We start from the raw sequence: 26,245 nt of genomic DNA, 5'->3' as shown, positions 1-26,245 counted from the left end.
CTGGTGGTTGAGATGCACGTTACACGGAGGTTGAGGTGTCCTTCAGTGACACTCATGTTCGTGGGAAACAGCATTTGGGTTTTCTCCTTTTGCAGGGTAAACATGAGAGCTAGCGTTTCCCCTGTGCCTCTAGATGTCATCTCCCAGTAAGTCAGAGGAAGACATTGAAGATCAGAGGAAGCCAGGGAGCTTGAATTATTGCCTGCCCTTATAAACATAGAATGATCTTCCAACTCCAAGTGCTCATACTGAAGCATGCTTTAAGATGTCAACAAACATACGTATGTATATATTTTTCTTTTTTTTATGAGAACCTTGGAGATGGATGTTCCTATTTACCTTTCGTAGAAAAAAAAATCACAGAATTGGTTGTTTTCTGAGTTTGACTGTATTCCCATTAGCAAATAGTTACATTTTCAGTGCCCCTCAAGCTAAACAAGTGTCTGTTTCTCTCTTGTTCACGATACCAAGCACACAGCAGAGTATATAATACATGCCCATCAAATTCTAAGTCATTGAGTTGTTAATTGGTTGACACTGTAGTCTTGGGGTCCTTAAAGGGGCTGCAGTTTGATTTCTTAAAGTACAAATATTTATATGGTCGTTTTCCTTGTCTTTTTTTTTCATTCAGACATTTTGGCTTTTTTATATTTAGGAAAAGCAAGCCAGTTATGATGATCAAAAGCAATGTCAGTTTTTTCATTCTGCCCCACAGCTCTGTGAGACCTAAGCCCCACTTACCTCAAATATAAAATGGAGTTAATAATAATCACCTTAAAAGTTTTCTATGAGGGCTTAGAAATAATACATATTGTCAGTTTCAGCATCTGTCATGCAGAAGTTATTAATGACAGTTTGGTGATATCATTATTGTTACCATCCTCATGAAAAGTTGTTGAGAAGGAAATAAGCAGAAGCAGGGGAAATATGTACTCTGGGGAGGAGAAAGCAGCAGAGGCAAAGGATAACAGCCCCCTCTTCCAGTGTTGCCTCGTGTCAGAAATGGCAAAGGATCCAGTCCCTGCTAGATCTCCATCAACACAAATTTCCATGTGGTTTCCAAACAAGCTGCGTCCCATCAAAATTCTTTGTCCTTTCTAAGAAGACTTTCTGTTTTCTAGGCACCTTCATACTCAGTGAATGAATAGGGATTTTTTCTATCTTCATTGCCAAGGAGATGTGAGTATTCAGAGAACTGGCAGTGCCCTCTCAGCTGCGTCCTCTTTCAATGTGGTTGTAGAAGGAAAAAGAAGGGCAGATGATCTATAAATATGATACATCCAAATCCGATACAAGTAACTGAACTTAGATCTTTCTCTCTGTCTTTGCAGGAAGTCATAGGGAAGAGATAAAGTTAGCCAAGAATAAAGTGAAAGTAACAACACAGAGATCAGTTCCCCCAAACTCACAGAGCAGGTTGATCTGGATTGGTAGGTGGCCATCTCTGATGTTTTCAGATGTGGCTGATATTAAGTATTCATTAACCACCTACCAACTGCTAGTAGCAGCATACACACACCATTTTCCCTGCCTTCTGGAGTGTGATTTCCAAAGCCCTATCGCAGACAGGCCCAAGTGAGACTTTTGAAATGTCATTGTTTATTCAGAGTGTGGTTATAAATCTATGTGAACATGAACTCAGGATTCAGGTTGTTCTTCCACTATTGAGGAGCCATTTTTAGGTGATAGATGCCCAGTGGCTTTTAAGTGTTACTTTTGGCATGTACTTTTCTTCTGAGGTGAAATTCACATAAAATAAAATTAACCATTTTCAAGTGAGCAATTAAGTGGCACTTAGTACATTCACAGTGTTGTACAATCATCACCTCTATCTCGTTCCAAAACATTTTCATCACTTCAAATCACAGCCCCATAGCCATTAAGCAGTGACTCCCATCTTCCCCTCCCCAGGCCCTTGGTACCTGCCAATCTGCTATGAATTTATCTAACTAGAGAGCTGATATAAATGGAACCAGACAACACATGAGTATAAGATGATTTTGTGTCTGCCTTGGTGTACACTTTTTGTCACATACTAACTCTAGAGCTTTAGCTTGATATATTTAATGTGACTTGTTATCATTAGCTTCAGGATAAGAAACTCTTATTCTCTCTTCTGAATATGTATTGGACCCAGTTCATAATCCCTCATTGAAACGATTCCTGGTCATCAACACAATTGGGTAGCCTATGTAAGACCAGACCCATTCAGAGGTTAAGAAGACAACTCTGTTGAGATAATAAAGCCCCACCCCAATATGAAGCCCAATCCCACCCCAGAAATCAGAATTTAGACCTACAAGAGCCTTACAGATGTGTTCTACCTACTGGCTCACCCCTCTTCGCCTACCGGTGGCAGTGCTGGGATTTGTTTAGTCCATGGATAATGTGGAACCAACCCCCCAGACCATGTGTGCTGAGTTCTCATCCGCTTCTTGCCTGGTCCTATTCTGTCCATCCCTCACCTCCAGGATAGGAAAGCCCTTGCATGAATCCCTCCTGCTAGCCCTCCGGAGATATGAGCTGGAACCCTAAATATGATCAGGAAAAAGTGCTTGATTTGAGATCAGAGATCACTTCCTTTTCTCTGGCCAGTTGCCTTTTGTTCCAGCATCAGTGCCCAAGCAGCTCAGATACTGCCTTTGAGGACTACTGTGTGTGTCCTGAAGTGAAGGAGTATGATCAAAGAGAGTAAGGTGATAGTAAAGAAGGCCATACTGTGATAAGAGATACTAGGGAGCACTAGCATTGTCATGCATTCTCTCACAGCAGTCCCATGAAATAGGATTATTTAGGCATCAGGATCCCCATTTTTCAGATTAAGAAAACGGACACAGAGAGATTATTTGCTTAACCAAGATCGCACACCTACAAAGTAGTGACCTGTGATTCAAAACCTGCTCTTTTAATCCATAGCTGTCCATCTCCTGACTACTCCAGGTGCTTTTAAAAAGAGCGGGTTTTATAAAAATATATTTATCAACACATTTCATATCACGTCTAACTAAAGCCATTAGGTTCACAACTTAGGGTCCAAGCTGACACAAAGACTTCCTACAACGAATGCTTAGACTTGATACATGTTCCTGGTTTGTGGTTGAGGAGTTGAACTGAAACAGAAACTCTGTGTAGCCTCAACCTTGAGCTTCTCAGAGGTAATGTATATTCTAATTCTCCACTTTGGCTGCAAAGCAATTTCAGAGGGGATGTATTTGAAAGACCCTGAATTAGGAATATGGGGGAACTGACTCCATGGCCAACCAGTGAGGTGGCCTTGGGGAAATAATTTTACCCTCCATGCCAGTTTTCTCATCCTCCTTTAAGAGCGTTGTACACGATAACCTCTTCCTGCTCCCCAAAATCAAAATGTATTACTCTAAAAATTCATTGTAGTAACAATTCCTTGTAGTAACAAGAGCACCCTATGTTTATGGCTTTTTTCCAGCCTCTGTTTGCTAGGCCTTTGGGATGACATATCATTGCGGAGTGGCTTTTACTTACTAATGCCATGGCCAGTTCAAAGGCTGTGAACTCAAAGGTTGGCAGTCAGGCCTTCCAAGTGTGACTTTCAGCTGCCTACCCCTCCTCAAGCTTCAGGCCCCCCACTGAGATATATGGGTTGGGTCCCAGGTTGCACACTGAGATATATGTCGTGCTTGACAGGGTCAGGTTTGGGAGTTTTGCCAACAAAGTGTAATGACATTCAGGTGATTTACAGATCACTGTTTATCAGTCTAGTCTCTGAATGTGTCTGGCAGCCTTCCTTCTGCCTTCTGCCAACCTGAGCCTGGGCCTGCTTAGGAGAAGGCAGTTTGAGCGGTAACAGCAGGCACTTTACATACCATTCAAAGATGACATAGCCAGCCATGGGAAAATGCTTATTGTACCATGAAAGTGTCTTCCTTAAGCAACCTCTTTAACAAACTGTTTGCAATCCGTGTTGAAGCTGTCCATGGTGACTGCTCCAAAAACTAGTGTGTGCTCATTTCCTCGTCTCTGAGAGAGAACAATCCATGGTATTTACATTTGCATTAAAAGATAAGTCCCCTTTTCCTATCCACTTGTCCCCTACATGTTGCAGATAAATCACTAATTAAAACTTTAAATACTGATCTGTATTATTATTGGATATTCTGACACAAACTTAAAGGCCAAATTAACCAAAATGTGTTAACTTTGAGATCTCTGTAGAAGACTTTAATTTTTAAAGAAAGTGATGGAGCTAGTTCTAACAGACATTGCCATGGCAACAGTGCTGCCTGCAGTTGAGTTGCTCTGGGACCCAGCTGCTGAGGGTTCATGATGGGACTGCAGGCAATACCTGGAGAGCAGACTGAAAAAGATGATTGAGCTGAACATTGTGAGGGGGACACCACTAAATTCCTTCATTAGAAAGGAAGCACATAAATATGTCAAATGAAATTTGCGATACCAAGTGCCAGCTTTGAAAGGAACACTACTGGGGACACGGGGTACCATGAGAGAGCTTGCCCCTGCAGTCACACCGAAGGAAAATTATGACCCAAATTGTTTTAAATATAGTTCACGTGAAGAAATTTACCAGTCACCAGCCCATGCCATAGTTCAGTCATCTTCTATGTGGGGTCATAATGATGATCTGGAGACTCTACCTACCTCTTGGGCTTTTCTTTAAAATGGATTCTGAAGAAAATGCTGTATTTTCATTAAAATGCCAAGGATCTTCAGACAAGTCAAGAGCTCAAGTTGGATCTAGAATTAGAGATAGTCAAGAAAAGGCAATGGTGCCCTGCAGCCAGGATTCCCACTGTATTTGTCTTCCTTTGTTACTTTTCCCCATGAGTTTACACAGCCAGGCCCAAAGGGACTTCCTCCAGCTCCATAGTGAATTAGTGGAAGAGTCAAAACTAAAACCCAGTCTCCAGTCTATCTCTAGTGCTGCTTCTACTTTATAATAGTTCCTCCCTTGTAAAATGAGAACATTAGGCCCTGTGGTCCTTCCAGCCATGGGATCAGATTAATCTCTAACTTGTGAACATACTTATAAATGAAAGGCAAAATGTCCAACTTCTAAATGTTCTCAGTTGTAGTTCTGTAGTGCAGTGGATCAATTGGTCATCTTTTCCACTTTTCCAGCCTGTACATATCTTAACGATGAAATCTACAGGACGAAATGAAATCTACAGGACAACTACAGGACAAAATAATGTAGAACAATAATGTAGGCAAAAGTAATGTAGAGAAATTCTATCAAACCAACCTCTTCTTGATATCTTTTTATTGCATAATTCACTATTGATTAAGAGGGATTTTGTGATATGTTTGCTTTGGTGCCCGGGTAGTATGTGTGCATGAATAAAGAAAAAATTTATAATCTATGCATCTCACTTTAAAGAGTAGCGTTCCATCAACTTAAGTGAATGTATCAACTGTTTATAAGAATACACTCACATTCTTTGTCAGACATTACTTGGGAACCAAAAGTTATTTAGGAGGTCTCAGAATTTCTGTGGAACTCCCTGACTTGAGAGGTGTGTGGTCTTCTTGGTTATGGGATGGTGTGAGAAAATACAGAGTTTAGAGTTAGACAAACTGTTTCAGTCCTTGTTTCTGAGTGTAAGATAATGTTGTTGGTGAACAGAGATAATTTGACTTCCTCTTTTCCAATTTGGATGCCTTTTATTTCTTTCTCCTGCCTGATTGCTCTGGCTAGGATTTCCAGTACTTTTTTGAATAGGAGTGGGGAGAGTAGACATCCTTGTCTTGTTCTAGTTCATAGGAGGAATGCTTGCAACTTTTTCCCATTCAATACAATGTTGGCTGTGAGTTTGTCATAGATGGTTCTTATTATTTTAAGGTATGTTTCTATGATGCCTGCTTTGTTGGGAGTTTTTATGATGAAGGGATGTTAGATATGTTAAAAAAATTTTGCATCTATTGAGGTGATCATTGGTTTTTGTTTTAAATTCTGTCTATACGGTGAATCACATTTCTTGATTTATGTGTGTTGAACAATCCTTGAATCCCTGAAGTAAAACTCATCTGATCATGGTGGATTATGTCTTTGATAGGCTGTGAGATTCAGCTGCTAGTATTTGGTTGAGGATTTTTGCATCTATGTTCATCAAGAATGTTGGCCTATAGTTTTCTTTCTTTGTTATGTCCTTGCCAGATTTTGGTATCAGAATGACACAGGTTTTGTAGAATGAAGTAGGGAGGAATCCCTCCTTGTTGATTTTTTTTTTTTTTTTGAATAGTTTTAGTAAAATTGTTACTAGGTCATCTTTGTACATCGGTGAAATTCTACTGTGAATTTGATCTGATACTGGGCCTTTTTTGTTGGTGGTAGATTTTTTATTACTGATGCAATTTCATTACTCATTATTGTCTGTTCACGTTTTCTGCTTCTTCCTGGTTCAATCTTGGTAGGTTTTATGTTTCTAGAAATATATTCATTTCCTTTAGGTTTTCTAATTTGTACGCAGAGATATTCATAATAGTGTCTGATGACCTTTTGTATTTCTGTGGTATCAGTTGTAATGTCATGTTTATCATTTCTGATTATATTTATTGAATCATCCTTTTTGGTTAATCTAGTTAGCAGTTGTATAGTCAGGGTTCTACAGAGAGACAGAGCCCATTGGGGAGATATCTATCTATCTATCTGGAGAGAGAGAGAGAGAGAGTGAGTTTCCCTAACAGAATCTTCTCTCTCTATCTCTCTCTATATATATAGATATAGACATAGATAGATAGAGAAGACATCTCTCTCTCTGTATATATATATGGAGAGAGAGAGAGAGACAGAGACAGAGAGAGAGGATTTTACTAGGGAAAATTGGCTTATGCAATTACAAGGTGAAGTCCTACGACTGGCCACCTGCAAAGCTGGGAACAGAGAGAAACCAGTAGCATGGCTCAGTCTAAGTCTGAAAGCTTCAAACCAGGGAAGCTGACAATGCACCTCTGTGTGACACCAAAGGCCTGAGAGCCCACAAGAGGCCACTGGTGTAAGTCCCAAAGTCCAAAGGCCGAAAAACCTTGAGTCTGATATTCAAGGGCAATAGGAGAGAAAGCAAGCATCCAGCATGAGAGAGAGAGAGAGAAGACTTAGAGCAAGCAAGCTTATCCCCCTCTTCTACATGGTGTTCCAGCCATCCTGGCAGCTGATTGGATGGTGCCCGTTCACGTTGAGGAGGGGTCTTCCTCTCCCAGTCCACTGACTCAAATGTGAGTCTCCTCTGGCAACAACCTCTCAGACACACCTAGAAACAATACTTCACCAACCATCTAGGCATCCCTCAATCCAGTCAAGTTGACACCTAATATTAATTATTAAGGCAGTCTACAAATTGTATTTATCCTTTTAAATAACCAACTGGCTGTTTTGTTGATCCTTCGTAAGATTTTTTTTTTTTTTTAATTTTCAATTGCATTTAGTTCTGCTCTGATCTTTGTTATGTCTTTTCTTCTGCTAGCTTTAGGTTTGGTTTTTCTTATTTTTCTAGTTCCTTGAGGTATGACGTTAGATTGTTAATTTGAGATCTTTATATCTTTTTGGTGTAGGTATTTAACAGTATAAACTTTCCTCTTAGCATTGCTTTTGCTGTATGCCAGAAGTTTTGATATGTTGTATCTCTGTTTTCATTTGTTTCAATTTTTTTATTTTTACCTTAATTTCTTATTTACTCAAAAGTTATTCAGGAGTAAGTTGTTTAATTCCCAAATACTTGTGTGGTTTTTAGAGTTTCTCTTGGTATTTATTTTTAATTTTATTCCACTGTGGTCTGAGAAGTTGCTTGCTATGATTTCAGGGTTTTGGATTTATTGAGACTTGCTTTATGGCTAAGCATATGGTTGATTTCAGAGAATGTTCCATGTACAGATTTTTTAAAAAATTGTACATTCTGCAGTTTCTGAGTGGAATGTTCTATAGATATCTATTAAGTTCATTTGGTCAAAAGTACATTTATGTCCAGAGTTTCTTCTTTAGTTTTCTGCCTTGGTCATCAGTCTGGTGCTATCAATGGGGTATTGAAGTCCTCCATTATTATTGTAGTGATGACTATCTCTTTTCTCAGGGCTAGTAGCATTTGTTTTATAAATCTGGGTGCTCTGGTGTTGGGTATATATATATACACACACATATATATACACATATATATGCACATTTATATATATATTTATATATATATAAAATAGCTAAATCTTGTTGAATTGAACTCTTGTTATGACATAATGCTGTCTTTGTCTTTCTTTTTAATGTTATTGGCTTAAAGTCTGTTTTATCTCATATAAGGATAGCAACTCCTGCTCTTTTTGTTTCCAGTTACATAATACGTCATTTCCAGCCCCTTTACTTGGAGCCTGTGGGTGTCATTACATGTTAGATGGGTGTCTTGTAGGCAGCAGGTGGCTGGGTTTGGGTTTTGTTTTTCTTAATCCAATTTTCCAATCTGTAAGTGGAACATTAAAGCTATTTATGCTCAAGTTTAATATTGACATGTGAGATTTTATTCCTATCATAGTGTTATCAGCTAGTTGCATTACAATCTCAGTTGTGTAATTGCTTTATAGGATATGTGAACTTTGTACTAATGTGTGCTTTTGTGGTGGTATCATCCATCCCCTTTCATGTTTAGAACTCCTTTCAGCATTTCTTGTATGACCAGTCTAGTGGTGACGAATTCCTTTAGCATTTGTTTGTCTGGGAAAGACTTTATTTCTCCTTCGTTCATGAAGCTTAGTTTGACAAGATATAAAATTCTTGGCTGGCATTTTTTTTCTTTAGGAAGGCTAAAAATAGGCCCCAAATCTCTTCTGGCCTATAAGGTTTCTGCTGAGAAGTCGACTGTTAGTCTGTTGGTTCCTTTGTAGATAAATTTGACACTTCTCTGTAGCTCCCTTTAAGATTTTTTCTTTAGTGTTGATCTTGGATACTCTGTTGATTATATTTCTTGATGATGTTAATCTCATATAGTACCCCCCAAGTGTTCTCTGAATTTTTTGTATCTGGATAAATACTTCTCTATCAAGATCAGGAAAACTTTTTCTGAATCATTCCCTCAAATATGTTTAAGGGAACATACTGCACTCCTTTGGAGGTGTCAAAACACTTTGTCTTTTTGTATTGCCAGAGTTCTGCTGATTCTTTCTCATGTGAAGAAGCTGTCACTTCTTATGTTTAAATTAGTCATCCTTTGATGGGACATTTAAATTTTTTATTCTTTTTTCCCTTGAGGATATGGCTGTGGGGTTTGTTGTATATGATTATTTGGCTTTGTTTCTAGGTGCATTCAGGAGGCCAAGGCTCTACATGGGTTCCTTTGTTATGGATATCTGTTGTGTGGTGGCTTTCTCAAATGCTGCTTGTTGTAGCAATATATTGGGTATATGAGTTGATACACTGTCTTCTGTGGGGCTGGGAGTGTGGAGGTTTCAAGAAGTTTATGTCATACATTAGCACTATGCCCTTCTGCAGCAGGTTTTTTATTTGGTCTTCAGTCTCCAGTCCAGTAGGTGGCATTTAAGGATGAGAGCTGGCTTACCCTTGGGTAGCTGGATGATGAATGGAGGCACCTACCCTGACAAGAGTGACAGGAGGATTTGTATTGGGATGTGCTGAGCTCTTGGGGATAAGCATTAGGGGGCTGCACCAGCTTCTCATCCTAGATAGGCAGGAATGTAATCCACTTTACTGTTGCAGGACTCGTGACCTTCAGTTCAATAGATGCTGTCCTTTGACTCCAGTCTGCAATGTGACTGAGGTCTGTGAAAGCACCTGTCTGGTGGCTATCAGCAAAATGGCCTTGGGGCAGAGCTTCTTCCCCCAATCCAGAGCAGATAGCTCTGTGACTTGTCTGTCCTCTGTTGCCACCATGCTGCCCACTCTGTTTAGGGAGGGGAAGATGGGCTCTGCCCTTTGTGCAAACCCAAATGGCATAGGCTCACTTTCACTGGGGATGCGGCCATCTGGAAATGCACTGAAAAGGCTTTCTCCGAGTGCACTGGCACCAGCCCCCAGCAGAGAAAATCTGCTCTGCAACCACAACAGTGGATGGGCGAGGTGGGAAATGGCCCCTTTTCCATGATCTTTCCCAGCCACTAGTCCTGCCCCTTGCAGAAATCAGCACCATGCCTGCATTTCCTTTGTTCCAAGGGGCACTTTGACAGGCCGTATTCCCCCTTCCCTCAGGGTGGCCTGTGCCAAGAGCTAGCTCTCTGGAGTACCCACAACTTCCCAGCATCCTCCCTATCAGTCCCCTATCAATGCCAAATCAGAGTGGGTTCTGAGGTATGTTTGCAGGGGGTCTGGTGATACAGCTGCACAAAGGCCGAGGTTCCTCAGGCAGGCAGTGACCTACACTGTGCACACAGCTGGTATGGCACCTGCCGTTTCAGTGCAGGCCTGAGGGGAGTGCGAGTACACCTGGAGGAGCTGACCACCGCTGCTCTGTCCTCAGGAAGTTCTCAGGTTGCTACTAGCAGCATTGCCCAAGGCCACAAGGGCAGAGGCGCTCTCTGACAATTTAGTGGTCAGCAGTCTGTCACAGAAGAGAGGGGAGTAGAGAAACACCCCCACCTATCCTTACTACCGAATTCTAAGTTCCTTAAGGGTCAGTCTCTGCCAGACTTTTGTAGCTTTCCTTTTCTACACCCCAGCTTATTTCCATGGGAACTCCAACAGGTCCTGGCTCTCTTCTCTCAGCTTTCCATTCGGATCATGGCCACTCATCTGTAACTTTGATCCCCTTTCTGAAGAGAACTGGCATCTGACGTCTCCAGTCAGCCATCTTGGGAGAAAAAAAAAATCCTTGGAGCATTTTTTTTTTTAAATGAAATTTATCATTGGGATGTATAAATGAAGATTCATGAGAAAGCTGAAAACACATAAAAATCACTCAAAAAATCAGATTCATTATTACCAGTTTTTTTTGTTTGTTTTCATTTTAATGATTTTACTCTTAAACAAAAAAACCCAGCATATAGAAAAAGAAAGTCAACATTTCAAAAGTATATTTTAGAAATGTTAGCTAAACCCAAGAGAATTTTCTATAAAACAAAGTATAAATGGATCCCTGAAGCGTAATACCTGAGCCAGGCAAGGGAAAATATCTGAGAGTGTCATCCATCTCCACCCTCAATCAGAGACAACTTGCATCTACCCCGCCATGAGTATGGGATTCCTTTCTGAAGCATCCAGGCCATTTGGGGCCTGCTGCTACTCTCACACAAGTATATCCTTTGACACATATATTTGGAGGATTTATGTAACAGATGATTCTATGTAAAGACTTGATAAATCCCTCTCCAGCTCCTGTTCTGAAAAGGATATCTAAGAGTCCCCAGATAATGAGTAAAATGGAACAAAGAAAATGTTTCCACATCTACTGTAAACATCAAGCCTATAGAGATTTCCCCTGATTTGAGAAAACTAAGCAAATAAATACGTTTTAAGATTAGCAAACACCTAAAGAGCAATACAAAAGAAAAAATAATGATTGCATGCCAGAGTTAAAAGTTTCTTTAGAGAATATGCAACAATAACAAAAATTACCTGACATACAAAGACAAAATTTGAAAATTGCCTTCCTTTTTGTTGTCAGTAATACTCAAGATGACCTCGATAGGTGAAACAAAAGATGAAGGGTGAGATGATAAGGCAACCATATTGAGAAGAAAAGAAAGTCACTTTGAAAGGCAGATGAAAATGGAACTCAATAACATGGGTAAAGATTTTAAGGGGAGGAAATGTAATATTAGAATTAAAATTTGCATGAGATGTGGTAAAGATGAGAAGCAACACTATAGAGAATCGATTTAGTGATATGAGGACAAGCTGGAGGAGTTCTCCCAACACATAAAGAGAAGCACAAGTAAAGGTGATGGATTTAGGGCCAAGGAGTGAAGATACAGCTCATGGGTAGAAGTTCATCCTGAAGAAGAGACTATAAGAATGTTACAGAAGCAGAAGTGGCCAGTATAATAGAAGAAAACATGCTCGAGCAGAAATTTTCCTAGTTGATGGAATTAATGCATGTGGATTATAAGAAATCACCCAAAAAAACAAACTTAATGGAGAGAGACTACATTGAAATGTATGATTTTAAATATTTAAGTTCAGAGTTTAAAGAAAAATGTCCTGCAAGCATCTAGATCGGAAATAAGAAAGCACTACAAGTGAACAACAATTAGGTTATTCTCTGACTTATCCATATCAATACTAAAGGTCAGAAGCTATTAGAATAACATACAGATTTCGAGCACAAAGAAACACAACATAGTAATTCTACCCCAAGTCAATAGTTGGCCATGTAGGAAAGCAGCAGAAAGACATTACCAATTACATAAGGTGCTAGAGACTTTCCATAGAATTCCTAAAAAGCATTTTGTGAAGATATATTGCAGTTGACCAAAAGATGGCTCAAATCAAGGCAGATAGGTGGGAAGACATGTGATAAAGCAAATGTGGTGACATGTCTGTTGAAGATCCTAGGTGGTGGGCAATTAGAAGTTCATTGTATTCTATGTTTTTGAAATTTTTTTAAAAAAATTTGTTATTATGTTGAGCAGAAACCCCAAAAACATGTTTAATGAAAATATCATAAATAAATAAAGAGAGCAGTATTTAGTATTTAAATTATTGAAATATGTAACCTAAATAATTGTTGGGTTACAAACCAAAGATCTTTCTCACAGTGTTAGAGTAACATTTAAAAATGAAACCAACTAGTGTTTAATTCTAATAGAACTGTTAAATAACTTGTTAAATAGAATAAGCAATAAATTATTACATATCCATTACTATAACTTTTCTAAGAAACATGACTCATGTTTTGCAAAATAAACCTTGTATGATTAGAAAATGAATACAACTAAATATATCAAAATGTTGCCATAAATTATCTTTTATTATTTTAAAATTTGTTAGAAAAAATATTTTAATTGCTTTATTAGAAAATTGCCTATGATCACTTACAATAACCTACTTGATAAATAAGTATGGAATTTCATGGGCAGAAGGAGAATCAAAGTATCTTCTTCAATTGTCTCATCCAGACCAATTGCGTGATTGACAAACTACTTTCAGGCATTGTTCAGAGCTAATATTACCAAGAAAACAAGCAAATAAATAAACGAATGCATGAATGTACAAATGCATGACATAAACCTCAGAGACGACAAGTTCTCTTGAGCCTATCACTACTCTGACATGTTTGGGAGTCTTGGTCCTTGTTGGCCTGCTTTTATGGCACCATCTCATAGCAGGACTGGCTAGTTTCTGTCACCCGGTTGTGTTTGGCTATTTTACATGATTGATAACCTAGGCTATTGTTGTATTTTGTTCATGTCATTACAATTCCAGACAATTTTGCTAAAGCAACTTTAAACTGGTGTTTAGAGGACCCTGGCATGAATACCATAATTATATGGCTTTCCACCAAGGAGATGATTGAGGCAGAATATTAGAAAGCAATGAGGGGCCGGACGCGGTGGCTCATGCCTGTAATCCCAGCACTTTGGGAGGCTGAGGCAGGTGGATCGCCTGAGGCCAGGAGTTTGAGACCAGCCTGGCCAACATGGTGAAACCCCGTCTCCACTCAAAATACAAAAAAATTAGCTGGATGTGGTGGCAGGTGCCTGTAATCCCAGCAACTCGGGAGACTGAGGCAGGAGAATCTCTTGAATCCAGGAGACAGAGGTTGCAGTGAGCCAAGATCGTGCCATTGCACTCCAGCCTGGGCAACAAGAGTGAGATTTCATTTCAAAAAAGAAAAAGAAAAAGAGAAAGCAATGAGGTATGTATGGTGCAGAGACCCACCACCTACTCTCTCCAGAAGGTTCTGTGCTGGTCGCTGTGATTTCTGTGTGATATATAGGAGGGTTAGCAATACTCCTAGTTTCTGCACCTCATAGACCTCATAGATAAAGTAAATATGTGCCCACGGTCAAGGAGAACATTTTTAGTCTCTCTTTGCAATAGCTGTTTCCCCCATAAATATATTTGACCAATAAATAGTATAGTTTGGGCAGAAGATAGGATAATTGTGTTTTTCTGAACATTTAGAGTGAAGAGAAGCATTTGATAGCACTGGGTATGAAAGGCTTGAAATACTTTCAGCAGGTTCAGTCCTCTGGTCTTCCTGGGTAACATTTTTTAAAAAGCAAATAGCAGTCATTTATCATTGTGGTTTTTCCTAGCAGATATAACATGTACTGTAGCAAGCAAAGCATAGAAAATGGTTTTTTTCTTTTATAGCTCTACAAATAGCTAACAAATTGAAATGCATAACAACAACAATAATAATAAGAGGTATAACTTTCATCAATGAAAACCTTTTCACTCTTTTCTTGATTTTGTCTACAGCTAACACCTAATCTGAACAAATGGGTTCCTGTTTTCCATTGTATTTTTATGTTGTTCTATTCTTGCGGTCAGTAAATAGGGCATTGGAAATATTTTGGTAAGAGCAAAAAATCTGGACCAGATTCCAGACATGAAGGGAGGATTGAGGCACCCCTGATCATCAGACCGGTGTCAGAAACAGAAAGCTATGAGGATACGCAGATAGTGGATGATCCTTCTCTGTTTAAGTAACGATTTTAAGCTCTGTAAAATCAACGTGTTAAGTAAACAGCAGCTGGAGAAGTGGGAATTCATTACTAATGGACTCAGAGATAGGGTGTAGAAGTGTTAATTGTTTGTTTTCCAAGCAGATCATTCAAATTGTTTGGCTTCCCTTTATAGTCTAAAGTGCCAATTCCTTAGCACCTTACTTTTGCCAGAATTTTTAATTTCAGTATTTTCCTGATATTTATTTATTATTCTTAAAATCAGTTTTCTGCATGCTGCAGTTCTTTTTTATATGACAGAGATGAGGTAAATTGCTGAGGTGCTGAGGCTGAGGTATTTGCTCCTGCAAGGTCAGGAACGTCAGAGCAGTCAGGTAGAGCCTTTAGCCGCCACCTGCTGGTGGTTGGTGTTATAGCAGCTAATACCTGTGTGTTTTTTTTAATTATTTTATTTTATGTTTACTTTTAACTTTTGTGGGTACACAGGGGGTGTATATATTTATGAGGTACATGAAATATTTTGATACAGATATACAACGTGTAGTAATTACATCAGGGTAGATATCTATCACCTCCTCAAGCATTTATCCTTTTTTTTTGCATTATAATCCAATAATATTCTTTTAGTTATTTTAAAATGTACAATAAGTTATTGTTGACTGTAGTCACCCTGTTTGTGTTATGAAATACTAGGTCTTATTTATTCTTTCTAACTATTTTTGTGCCCATTAACCATCTCCCCTACTTCCTCACTACCCTTCCTAGCCTCTGGTTAGCATCTTTCTACTCTCTCTCCATGAATTCAATTGTTTTAATTTTTAGCACCTACAAACAAGTAAGAACATTCGAAGTTTGTCTTTCTGTACCTGAATTTTTTCCCTTAACACAATGACCTCCAGTTCAATCCATGTTGTTGCAAACGACAAGATCTCATTCTTTTCTATGGCTGAATAGTACTCCATTGTGTATAGGTACCACATTTTCTTTATCCATTTATCTGCTGATGGACCCTTAGGTTGCTTCCAAATCTTGGCTATTGTGAATAGTGCTGCAACAAACATGGGAGTGCAGATACTTCCTTGATATATTGATTTCCTTTTTGAGGGGTATACACCTAGCAGTGGGATTGCTGGATCATATGGTATCTCTACTTTTAGTTTTTGTCCTTTGTTTTGTTTTGTTTTGTTTTTGAGGAACTTCCAAACTGTTCACCATAATATTTGCACTAATTTCCATTTCCACCAGCAGTATATGAGGTTTCTTTTTTCTATACTTCCTCGTCAGCATTTGTTATTGCCTGTGTTTTGGATAAAAGCCATTTTAACTGGGGTGAGTGACATCTCATTGTAGTTTTGATTTGCATTTCTCTGATGATCAATGAGATTGAGCACCTTTTCACATACTTGTTTGCTGTTGATGTCTTCTTTTGTGAAATGTCTATTCAGATCTTTTGCCCATTTGTATTATTAGATTTATTAGATTTTTTTTCCCCATAGAGTTGTTTGAGCTCCTTATGTATTCTGGTTATTAATCCCTTGTCAGATGGGTAGTTTGCAAATATTTTCTCCCATTATGCAGGTCATTTTTGTTGATTGTTCCCTTGGCGGTGCAGAAGCTTTTTAATGTGACGTAATCCCATTTGTCCATTTTTGCTTTGCATGCCTGTGCTTTTGGAGTATTATTCAAGAAATCTTTGCCCAGTCCAGTGTCCTAGAGAGTTTTCTCAATGTTTCCTTTTGGTAGTTTCATAGTTTGAAGCCTTAGATTTAAGCCTTTAATCCATTTTTATTTAATTTTTGTATATGGCAAAAGATAGGAGTCTAGTTTCATTGCCTGCTTAAATTATCTAGCAAAGGAAAGGTGATAACATGTATATTTAGTGATGGTAAAATCTTATACAACCAAATTGATAGATCTCTAGAGGTAAGTTACAGGTTAATAATAAACATGTTTGTATGGAGCAAGTTTAAAAAATTACCTGTGGCAACACCATCTATAGGTCACAGAAGTATATTCTCTCCCAGAGATGTAGTATCAATTCAACTGAGACTAAAAGCCAATTACTAATAATGTGTAGTTGGAACATATGTGTATAAAAGGATTTATGCATAACCACTGGGAGAGTAGCCCATGAAATAACATCCTGTCTGCTTTTTCATCTGTAGCAGTGCCTCTGCTGCATGTGTGTGTAGTGGTGGTGTCTGCTGCTCTGTTTGTCCATACCGTCTGCATGTAGATAGAGTCCATCTGCTTCCAAGCTGTTGAAACTAGTGGGATATTCATAGGTGTGATTTTCCAGACAGATGGAGAGAATAAGCTTATAATCATGACACAACTTATTTTCTACATTTGAGCTCATAAGTTTATTGCATGCACATTTTCTTTCAGGATAGTTTTTAATATGGAAGAAACTTTGTTAGGTCCTTAGTATCCTAGAGAAACCCTGTTAATGTCTCCAACAATAAAGCTATGAGCAATTGCTCATTGTTCTTCTTGGGATTAAGATACCCTACTAATTTATGTTCTGATTACTATTCTCTTGACAACAGTAACAATAGCATCCATAAAAAGGTCGATGCTTATTTAAAACAGAGATGAAATTCTATTTGATTTCAAAATAAACTTTTTATTATAGGAATTTTCAGCCATTTGCCAAAATATAAACCCTCATGTACTTTTTACCCCACTTCAATAACCATCAGCATTTATAATTCACTTTAAATAAGTATCTGTTACAATTCATGAGAAAGCATTACTTTTGTGAACCCATAATGTATTAGTCCGTTTTCACGCTGCTGAGAAAGCCATTGAGCAATTTGCAAAAGAGGTTTATTGAACTTACAGTTCCACATAGGTGGGGAGGCCTCACAATCATGGCAAGGAGGAGCAAGTCACATCTTACATGGATGGCAGCAGGCAATAACAGAGCTTGTGCAGGGAAACTCTCATTTTTAAAACCATCAAAACTGGTGAGACCCATTCACTGTCACGAGAAGAGCATGGGAAAGACCCACCCCCATGATTCAATCATCTCCCACCGAGTCCCTCCTACAACACACGGGAATTATGGGAGCTACAAGATGAGATTTGGGTGGGGACACAGAGCCAAACCATGTCACATATACTTTCATGACAGGGCAGGAAGAAGGAAGTATGTCATGGCTAGGGATTGTATTTTAAATCATTGTACATCCTGTGTGGAGAGCCACATCCTTGTAATAGGAGATTCTCATAAGAGAGGGAAATAAATTTCTAAGAATATGAGGAATACTTGGACATATAATGAGTAGTATAGCTGTTAACATTTCTTTTTCATTCCCAAATAAAATATTATCTTGTAGAAAAATGTACTGTATATATTCTGTAACAGGCATTTTTATTTAAACTATTACCTATAGCTTTGAGCCAGCAGAAACGTTTTTAAAACTGCTTTGTTATAAGTGTAGGTGTATGGTTCATGTTCTTCATCTCCAATTTCTGATGCCCGCTCGGAGGTACTCTTCATTATCCTTTTCTGTTTTCTGAGTTTGAAAGTTAATATTTGCAACATTAGGGCCTTCCTAACTTAAGATGTTGAACTGGGTAGAATGTATTCAACAAGGAAAAAGTAGTTAATCCTAATCACATCAGATAGTAAGATCCACTTTTGAAATATGTGTCCTGGATATATTATATAAGATCAACCTGAGATTCTTCTTCCATAGTCTTACTCATGTGAACCTCTCAAATCAAGTCTGTCAAGCTGATGTTGTCAGAATCCTGTTTAAAGAGTTGGACTCCAACCCATTTGTTCAAAACTGAAACTTCTGATTGCACTTCCTTTATTTCATTATCTCAAATTTTAAATACTACTTAAAACTCTTCTTCTGACTGTGTTTCTACCTTAGAAAGAAAATTCTGACTTTTTTCTATTTCACTTCTCCTTACTGGACCTAAACTGTGATTTTGGTATTTTGCCTGTAATGGGCTCTGCAGCTATTTGGAGCATTACCATGCATATTTGATTACAAAAATTATTTCCCCTTCATTCCTGAGGGTTCATTGAGAAAGCTTCCTTATTTTTTTTTTTTCCCTGTGAAAGTGATTTGGCTTTTGGAACCTTCCTCACAAAGATTTGAAAGTTTATACTAAAATGCAATTTTTCGAAATTTTGACTTTGTGTGATGAGGATGCTTTTCTGATATGGCTTTTCTCTCTGACCCAGGCCACTTCCATCCTCTGACCCAGATGTTCCATGTAAATCAAAAAGTGAGCAAGGCAGGTCTCAGTCATGGAGAGGCTTATTTAGCCAAGGTTAAGGATGCACCCGGAAAAAGAGACATGAGTCAAAGGAGGATCTGTAACCGGTGCTTTTTCTGAAGAAAGTTTTGAGAACTTCAGTATTTAAAGGGGAAATAGCAAGCAAGAAGGGAATAAATTTTTAAAAGGAGGGTGGGTAGGCAATGAGGCAAGTGTCACATTCTTGTGAGGCTCTGATTAGTGCTCAGTGAATCTACATTTCACATATAAAAAGGGGGAGTGGGTACACAGTCACTCATGCCTTCATCTCACGCTCTGTAGTTCCGCATGTTACATAAGATGAAGGAAGCATGTGAAATTACAGCTCTGTGTTTGGGAATGAAAGGAAGGTTGTTTTCGTGTGACTCTGTTCCCAAGCTTAGCTTTCCTTTGGCATGGTGAGTTTAAGGTCTCGAGATTCAATTATATTTCTTTTATTCCCTTAAGGCCTCATTTGTTGCTTCCAGCCAATAAAAATGGAAATAGCTTGTGGAGAGGACCACCTACACCTTAAAAGCCGTGCTTTTGGAATAGTATATGTCACTTCCATTCCAATCCCATTTGCCACACCTGACAGCAAGGAAAGCTAAGGAGTGTAGAATTGTTGGGAGCTCAGCAGAAGAGAAGTCAGAGTGTTGATGAATACATGGCAGACTCTGCTGTACCTAAATCCTGGGAGTGCAAAGAATGTTCCAAATCTGAATAGCCTCCGCAGAGGAGAGATTAGAAATAGGCTTGAGTTTGACTCCTGGCGGAGGCCCATGGAGATGCAGACGTGACCTGTTGGATTCTGCCCTGCAGATCATACCTGGAGCTGATGCTGATGCAGCTGTTGGAACCTTGGTGTCAGCAGCTGAGGGGGCCCCAGGAGAGGAAGCAGAGGCAGAGAAGGCCACTCTCCCTGCCGGGGAAGGAGTAAGTTTAGAGGAGGCCAAAATTGGAACTGAAACCGAGGGTGCAGAGAGTGCCCAAGCTGAAGCAGAGGAGCTGGCAACAACAGTGCCTCAGGTGAGTGTCCCATGTCACAGCCAGGGGAGCTCCTGGGAGGTGGCGTGGGCTGGTTGCTCTGTTGGTTGGTCCATGGTGATAACTCTTTGGATGTATAATAGGTTTGTAGCAATTTCGTGACTCCACCAAACAACATTATTATCAGATTCTCAGAAAGAGTAATCCCAGCTGCTCAGTATCAGCATCACAATGTTGCGTACAGGCCCTCAGGGCCTGTGGCTAACTGGGCCTAAGCATGGAAAGGGGAAGGGGGAGCTCTGGGATGATGTGGAGAAAGGAATGAAGCAGGACAGTGAAAAGGATGAGAATGGAGCCGGGAGAAAGAGAAGGTGGTGAAGTGAGCACTTAGCCCAGGGAGAACTCAATAGTATTTAGATCTTACTATTCTTATTACTGTTTGGTGGTTATTATCATCATCAGAGTGTCCCAAATTCACCATCAGGCCCCTTTCACCAAGAGCCCACCACTGTGTGGTACTTTGAGAAGGGAAACAAAGGGACCTGGGCCATTAGGTCTGTGCATGAGGCTGGAGCGGGCCCTGCTCGGCACTGCCTCAGAGCAGCATTGAGAGGCCACAAAGCCACATACTCTACCACTGCAGGGGCCTCCAACCCCAGGGCCTGCCTCCACTGTCTGGTTCTTCTGTATTCTAGAAGGCAATGTTAAGAGGGGCCTTAATGGTATGTATTGTTTTCTCCTGATGATTTTACTCCCAAAAAATTTTCAAAAATTTCTCCAGGGTTGCTTAAAACTTGAAACTGAATTATCCCTTTCATTATCCCTTTTTGGGCCGGGGGCTGAGGCAGATAACAGTGTTATGGGAGAAGGAACTTAAAAGAATATTCCTTTTTCCCCTTAGATTTTCTCATCACAGTTCCCGGAGTGTTTTTGTGTATATTGTTGTACTCATGGTAAGACGGTATTATCTCTCTAAGTTGACGAATGTTACTGCTCTAGTCCACTGATAGCAGAGGGAATATAGAAAGACTCCTGTTTTGCTGATGAAACTCCCCTCCATGCTCATCTTTGTTAAACAAATGAAAGCGTGGTCCTAATCCTTTGGTTCAGACACTAGAGTACCTGGAGTGGATTGTGGGAGGTGTGGTCCCTGCAGCGGCCACAGCAGTGGGGGGCTGGAATCACAAGCGAAGGACTGGTGGATGATCTCCAAACCCCGGCTGGATCTTCACCAGCAAGCATGGTTCAGGCACTGGGGGCCTCCTGGGACTGGGGGAGGGGAGGAAGGGGCTCATAGGAGGTGAACTGCCAGTGGCAAGAGTTAGGGCTCCGTGGGACAAGAACCAGGCCGGCCTGTGGGGCCGGGTGTGGCAGCTCACGCCTGTAATCCCAGCACTTTGGGAGGCCGAAGCGGGCAGATCCCGAGGTCAGGAGATCGAGACCATCCTGGTTCACATGGTGAAACCCCATCTCTACTAAAAATACAAAAAATTAGCCGGGCGTGGTGGCGGGCACCTGTAGTCCCAGCTACTCGGGAGGCTGAGGCAGGAGAATGGCGTGAACCCGGGAGGCAGACTTTGCAGTGAGCCGAGATTGCACCACTGCACTCCAGCCTGGGCGACAGAGCGAGACTCCATCTAAAAAAAAAAAAAAAAAAAAAAAAAAAAGAACCAGGCCGGCCTGCACTGACTCCTGCAATCCCTCTCAGGATGGTTTCCCTCACCCTTCAAGACTCAGTTTCCCATCCCCTATGCCTCCTCTCAATTCCCACGGAAACCTCATGCTTACCAAACTGCCTGGCTATTCAAGGATCCAGAAGTTAATTCCACTAAGGGTTTAGGCCTCAGGAGGAACAGAAGGAGGCTGTGTGGCACAGCAGAAGACCCGGAGCCTGACTCTGGCTGATGGGGAAGTATGGAAGTGGCAGCCCCGGCTTTGGGCTGGGGACTGAGGCAGGTTGTGCAGGACAAGGAGGTTCTGTTTTCCAGGCCCTGCTGGGCACTGCCACGGGTTTTCTTCCCCCAGGAGAAGGTCATCCCTTCAGTGGTCATAGAGCCTGCCTCCAACCATGAAGAGGAGGGAGAACACGAAATAACTATAGGTGCAGAGCCCGAGGAGACCACCGAGGACACGGCTCCTCTGGGCCCCACCAGTGAGACGCCAGAGCTGGCTACGGAGCCGAAGCCCCTGCAGGACCCTCAGCCAATGCCTTCTGCACCAGCCGTGGGGACTGCTGACCAGCTAGCATCTGTAAGGGAGGCCTCTCAGGAATTGCCTCCTGGCTTTCTCTACAAGGTATTATTTTTTTAACTCTCATTTGTCCTTTTTTTGCTTTGAGTCCCTTTTGCTTAAGCCTTTGGTTTTCCAGTGTTTACTTTTAGTTTTTGCAATTATTATTTCTCTGAACTGCTTTCCCTTCACCACAACATCACTTGGACAAGCCAGGTCGACAGTAATAGATTTTCATATTTTAACAAAGAATAACTAAAGGGAAGCTCACCACAGGGCAAACAGTATGCCCCTGGGTAATGAATGAGAGAGTCTCTTCCAGATCCTCCCTCCTCTCTACTCCCCCGGGTGCCTGTGAATCTGTGGAGCCTGGCTCAGACCAGGCCTTCGAATCACCAAGAGCTCCTGACTGGGCTATACCCGCTGGGGGTCAGGCAGCAATCCTTCAGTCAACTCTGGCACCTTGTAGGGTGCATGACACAGAGTAGGAAGCCCATAAATATTTTGTAAATTAGTGGATACATGTATGAATAAACTTGCACCAAAAGGCAGAAAAAAAAGGTGGCTAAGTTAATGGGAGGAAGGTTTTGCTCAGACAGGCTGCTTAGAGCCTTCATAAACCAAAGCATTCTTACCAAAAAACTTAGTAAATACCTGAAAACACTGGCCTAACCCAAGTGTTTCCTGTCTCAGATGTTTCCTAATAGAATCTGAAAAGGAATTTTAAGTTTTTAAATTTGATTTTACATTTCAAAATTCAGCTCTTTTTCTTCTAAAGCGTAAAATGTCATATCATTCTCTCTCTGTCTCTCTCTCTCTCTCTCTCTCTGTGTGTGTGTGTGTGTGTGTGTGTGTGTGTGTTTGTGTGTGTGTGTGTCTTTATCTCTCTCCACTAGAAAGTAACTACTACCTTGCTACCTCTTGTGGGGACAGGGTCAGCTACAATGGATTTATGAATGATTAATTTAGAGAAAAAATTAAACCTGTAGATAGGGGGTTGTTTCTTGCCAGGTTCTGTTTTAATTGGAGCACAAGGAGTCTAAGAAGCCTTGTGCCAAACACGGCCAGAGCTTGCTGGGCCCATTCTGGCCTCCTCACTAACTGTAGAATAAGCTAAGGCACCCCTATAGATCCTCTCTCTGGGTATCAGTTCTCCCATCAGAGAAATTAATTTAGGGATAACATAATCCATTTCCAACTCTGACAGTTTATGATTCTATGAATATGCCCAATGGCAAAATATACACTTTAAAAGCCGATGTTTACTCTCAGGGGTGGAGTTGAGGGAAAGGTGGAAAAATAAAATCAGCCATGATGGTAGAGTGATTCAGACTAGGTGACGGATGCATGGAGGTTCATTACGTTATTTCTTCTGCTTTAAAATATTTTCCTATAATAACATTTTAAGGAAATCTTTTTCAAAATGGGAAAGGAAAAGAAACTGGTTGCCATTGTATATAAGGTAGGATAGGGAAGAAAGGAAATATATTTACACGGAAATTGATCACAGAGTTTTATTTCGTAGTAATTACTGTATAACCTGCAAGTGGTGGTTTTCCTGATTATTATTTGACAGAAGCTGGGGTTAGAGGAGCTTTAGACATTTTTGGTTCCAGTTAAACAACAAACAGTAATAAAGCATCAGTGACAATAAAATGCAAATCTCTAACAAAAATAAGATGAATTAAAATTTGATTAATATAGTACTTTTCCCTGTTGTAGAGGGCATTGCATTACTATTAATAAATATACATATGAATGGCCTCATATCAGAGAATAGGACTTCTCTTCTGGCTTTAGAGGCCTTCTTCTTCCTTGGCATATGGCAAATATCTTCATCTTTTCATCCAGCTTGGAGAGTGCTTGTAAGAGTGTCTGCTTATAATCTGGCTGGGAAATTGATTTTTATATATTCTTCTTATCTTCTGCAGGTGGAAACACTGCATGATTTTGAGGCAGCAAATTCTGATGAACTTACCTTACAAAGGGGTGACGTGGTGCTGGTGGTCCCCTCAGATTCAGAAGCTGATCAGGTAAAAGATAAGATTGGAAGATGCTTTGGGCTACATTGATTTTTTCTGAGGACACAATCACTTCCTAAAGATGCTTCTATTTTCTGAGATGCTACAAGCCATCTAAAAAGGGCTTAAGGGCTTGTGACAGCATAGATCATTAACCAGGTTTCTAGGACACCCTTTTGGGATGCTGTTGCATTTTTTTTTAATGTAATATAAACAGTTGACCATTTCTTAATCATGTAACCACTTTCTAGGAATGTTGTCTCTGTAACACCTGTCTTCAGGAAATGCAGACACTATGAATGTGAACTAAAAGACCCTTCAAAAGTGGTTGCCTCTGGGTGTGTGGATATTGATTAGGAAAGAACCTGGGGAACACTCTGGAGTGATGGAAATGCTTTGTATCTTGAGAGGGATATCTGCATGTATTTGTCCAAACTCATTGAGCTATATACCTTACCATCTCTGCATTATACAGTATTTAAGTTATACCTCAATTTAAAGAGATTCTTTAAAAATATCACCTCCTAAAAGAGTCATCTGATGTAAGGTACTGAGAACTCCATCTTGTTCTCGTTCATAAAATGTGTGAACCCTTGAAATGGTATGCAACACAAGTAAATGTATCTGTAAACATATTTTTCTGGAGAGAAAAGCTCTAACTTCCATACTATTCTCAAAGAGATTCATGAGCTCTCCCCTTAAAAAATAAAGTCAAGCATCACTGCCTTTGAGGTTAAGACTTAACATGTTCAACATTTTGTTCTTTCTTTTGACAATACACTTACCAAGATACATCAGGTGTTGGGTCAAACAGTCTCTACCACAATAAAATTAGATTCGAAATTTATATAACAATAATCTGCTGAGCAGGATGGCTCATGCCTGTAATCCCAGGACTTTGGAAGGCCAAGGCAGGAGGATCACTTGAGGCCAGGAGTTCCAGACCAGTCTGGTTAACATAGCAAGACCTCATCTCTACAAAAAAAAATTTTCTAAAAAACATTAGCTGGGTGCAGCAGTGTACACCTGTAGTCCCAGCTACTCAAAAAGCTGACATTGGAGGATTGCTTCAGCCCAGGAATTTAAGGCTGCAGGGAGCCATGATCACGCCACTGCACTCCGGCCTTGGCAACAGAGCAAGACCCTGTCTTAAAAAAAACCCTTAATAACAATAATGTATCTTTAAAAGCCCCCAAAGATTTAAAAATTTTAAAATACACTTCTAAATAACCCCTGGGTCAAAGAAATCATAGTGTGAGTTGAAAATATTTCATAATGATCATTAAATAGAAATTAAGTAGAAAATGTATAGAAGGAAAGAAATAATAAAAATAAATTCACAAATGAATGCAATAAAGGACATAACAGATAACACTGATGAAGCCAAAAGTAGGTTTTTGAGAGGATTAACAAAATTGTTAAAACCTTAGAAAGACTCAAGAAAGAAAAGTCACAAAGCATAAATTACCAATATCAAGAAAAAGTGTCAGCATCACACATCTCAAAGATATTAAAAGTCCCATTTATAATGGGATTTTTGTCTGTATTAACCAGAAGTTATTTTGTAAAGAAATAAAAGGAAAAAAAGGTAGTCTTTTATATTTACCATCATGTTTATCATTTCCACATCTTCATTCTTTCCTATAAGTCCGAGTTTCCATCTGGTCTTAATTTCCTTTCTTCTTAAAGAACTTTCTTTAGCTATTCCTGCAGTGCTAATGTGCTGGCTGCAAATCTTCTTGACTTCTGTTTATCTGAAAATGTCTTTATTCTTCTTAATTTTTAATGATACTTTCACTAAGAAAGAAATCTGAGTTGATTTTTTTTTTCTTTCAACTCTTTAAACATGTGTCATTGTTTTCTAGTCTCTATTGTTTATAATTAGAAATCAGCTGTCATTTGTTTAATATTGCTTCTCTGTATGCAAAGTGACTTTCCCTGACTACTTTTAATAAATTTCTCTGTATCTTTCATTTTCATCAGTTTGAATATATTGTGTTTGGGTAGGGTTTTTTTTTTTGTTTGTTTGTTTGTTTTTAATGGTCTTCATACTTGAAAATCACTGAGCTCTTTAAACTTGTAACCTAATGTTTTTCACCGTATTTGCTTTTTATCTTTAATTTTTTTTTCTGACTAATTCTCTTTGTTCTTTTTCTCTGGGTTTCTAATTATACTTATGTTGGACTTCTTGAGGGCTA

The 26,245-nt window shown here is 39.7% G+C and overlaps 1 protein-coding gene across 2 annotated transcripts in view; it reads left to right on the top strand.

Moving 5' to 3' along the window:
• Nucleotides 1-26,245, top strand: part of AMPH (amphiphysin) — a 259,694-nt gene that overhangs the window by 229,505 nt on the left and 3,944 nt on the right. For both annotated transcript variants that reach the window (XM_017956768.3, XM_017956767.3), the window contains 3 exons: nt 19,633-19,839; nt 21,823-22,092; nt 23,958-24,059. In XM_017956768.3, the coding sequence (XP_017812257.1) occupies nt 19,633-19,839; nt 21,823-22,092; nt 23,958-24,059 (579 nt within the window). The remainder of the gene's footprint in view (nt 1-19,632; nt 19,840-21,822; nt 22,093-23,957; nt 24,060-26,245) is intronic.

This window comes from Papio anubis, chromosome 4 (genome assembly GCF_008728515.1).
Source record: "Papio anubis isolate 15944 chromosome 4, Panubis1.0, whole genome shotgun sequence".
NCBI lineage: Eukaryota > Metazoa > Chordata > Mammalia > Primates > Cercopithecidae > Papio > Papio anubis.
This window is presented reverse-complemented; position numbering and strand designations above follow the sequence as displayed.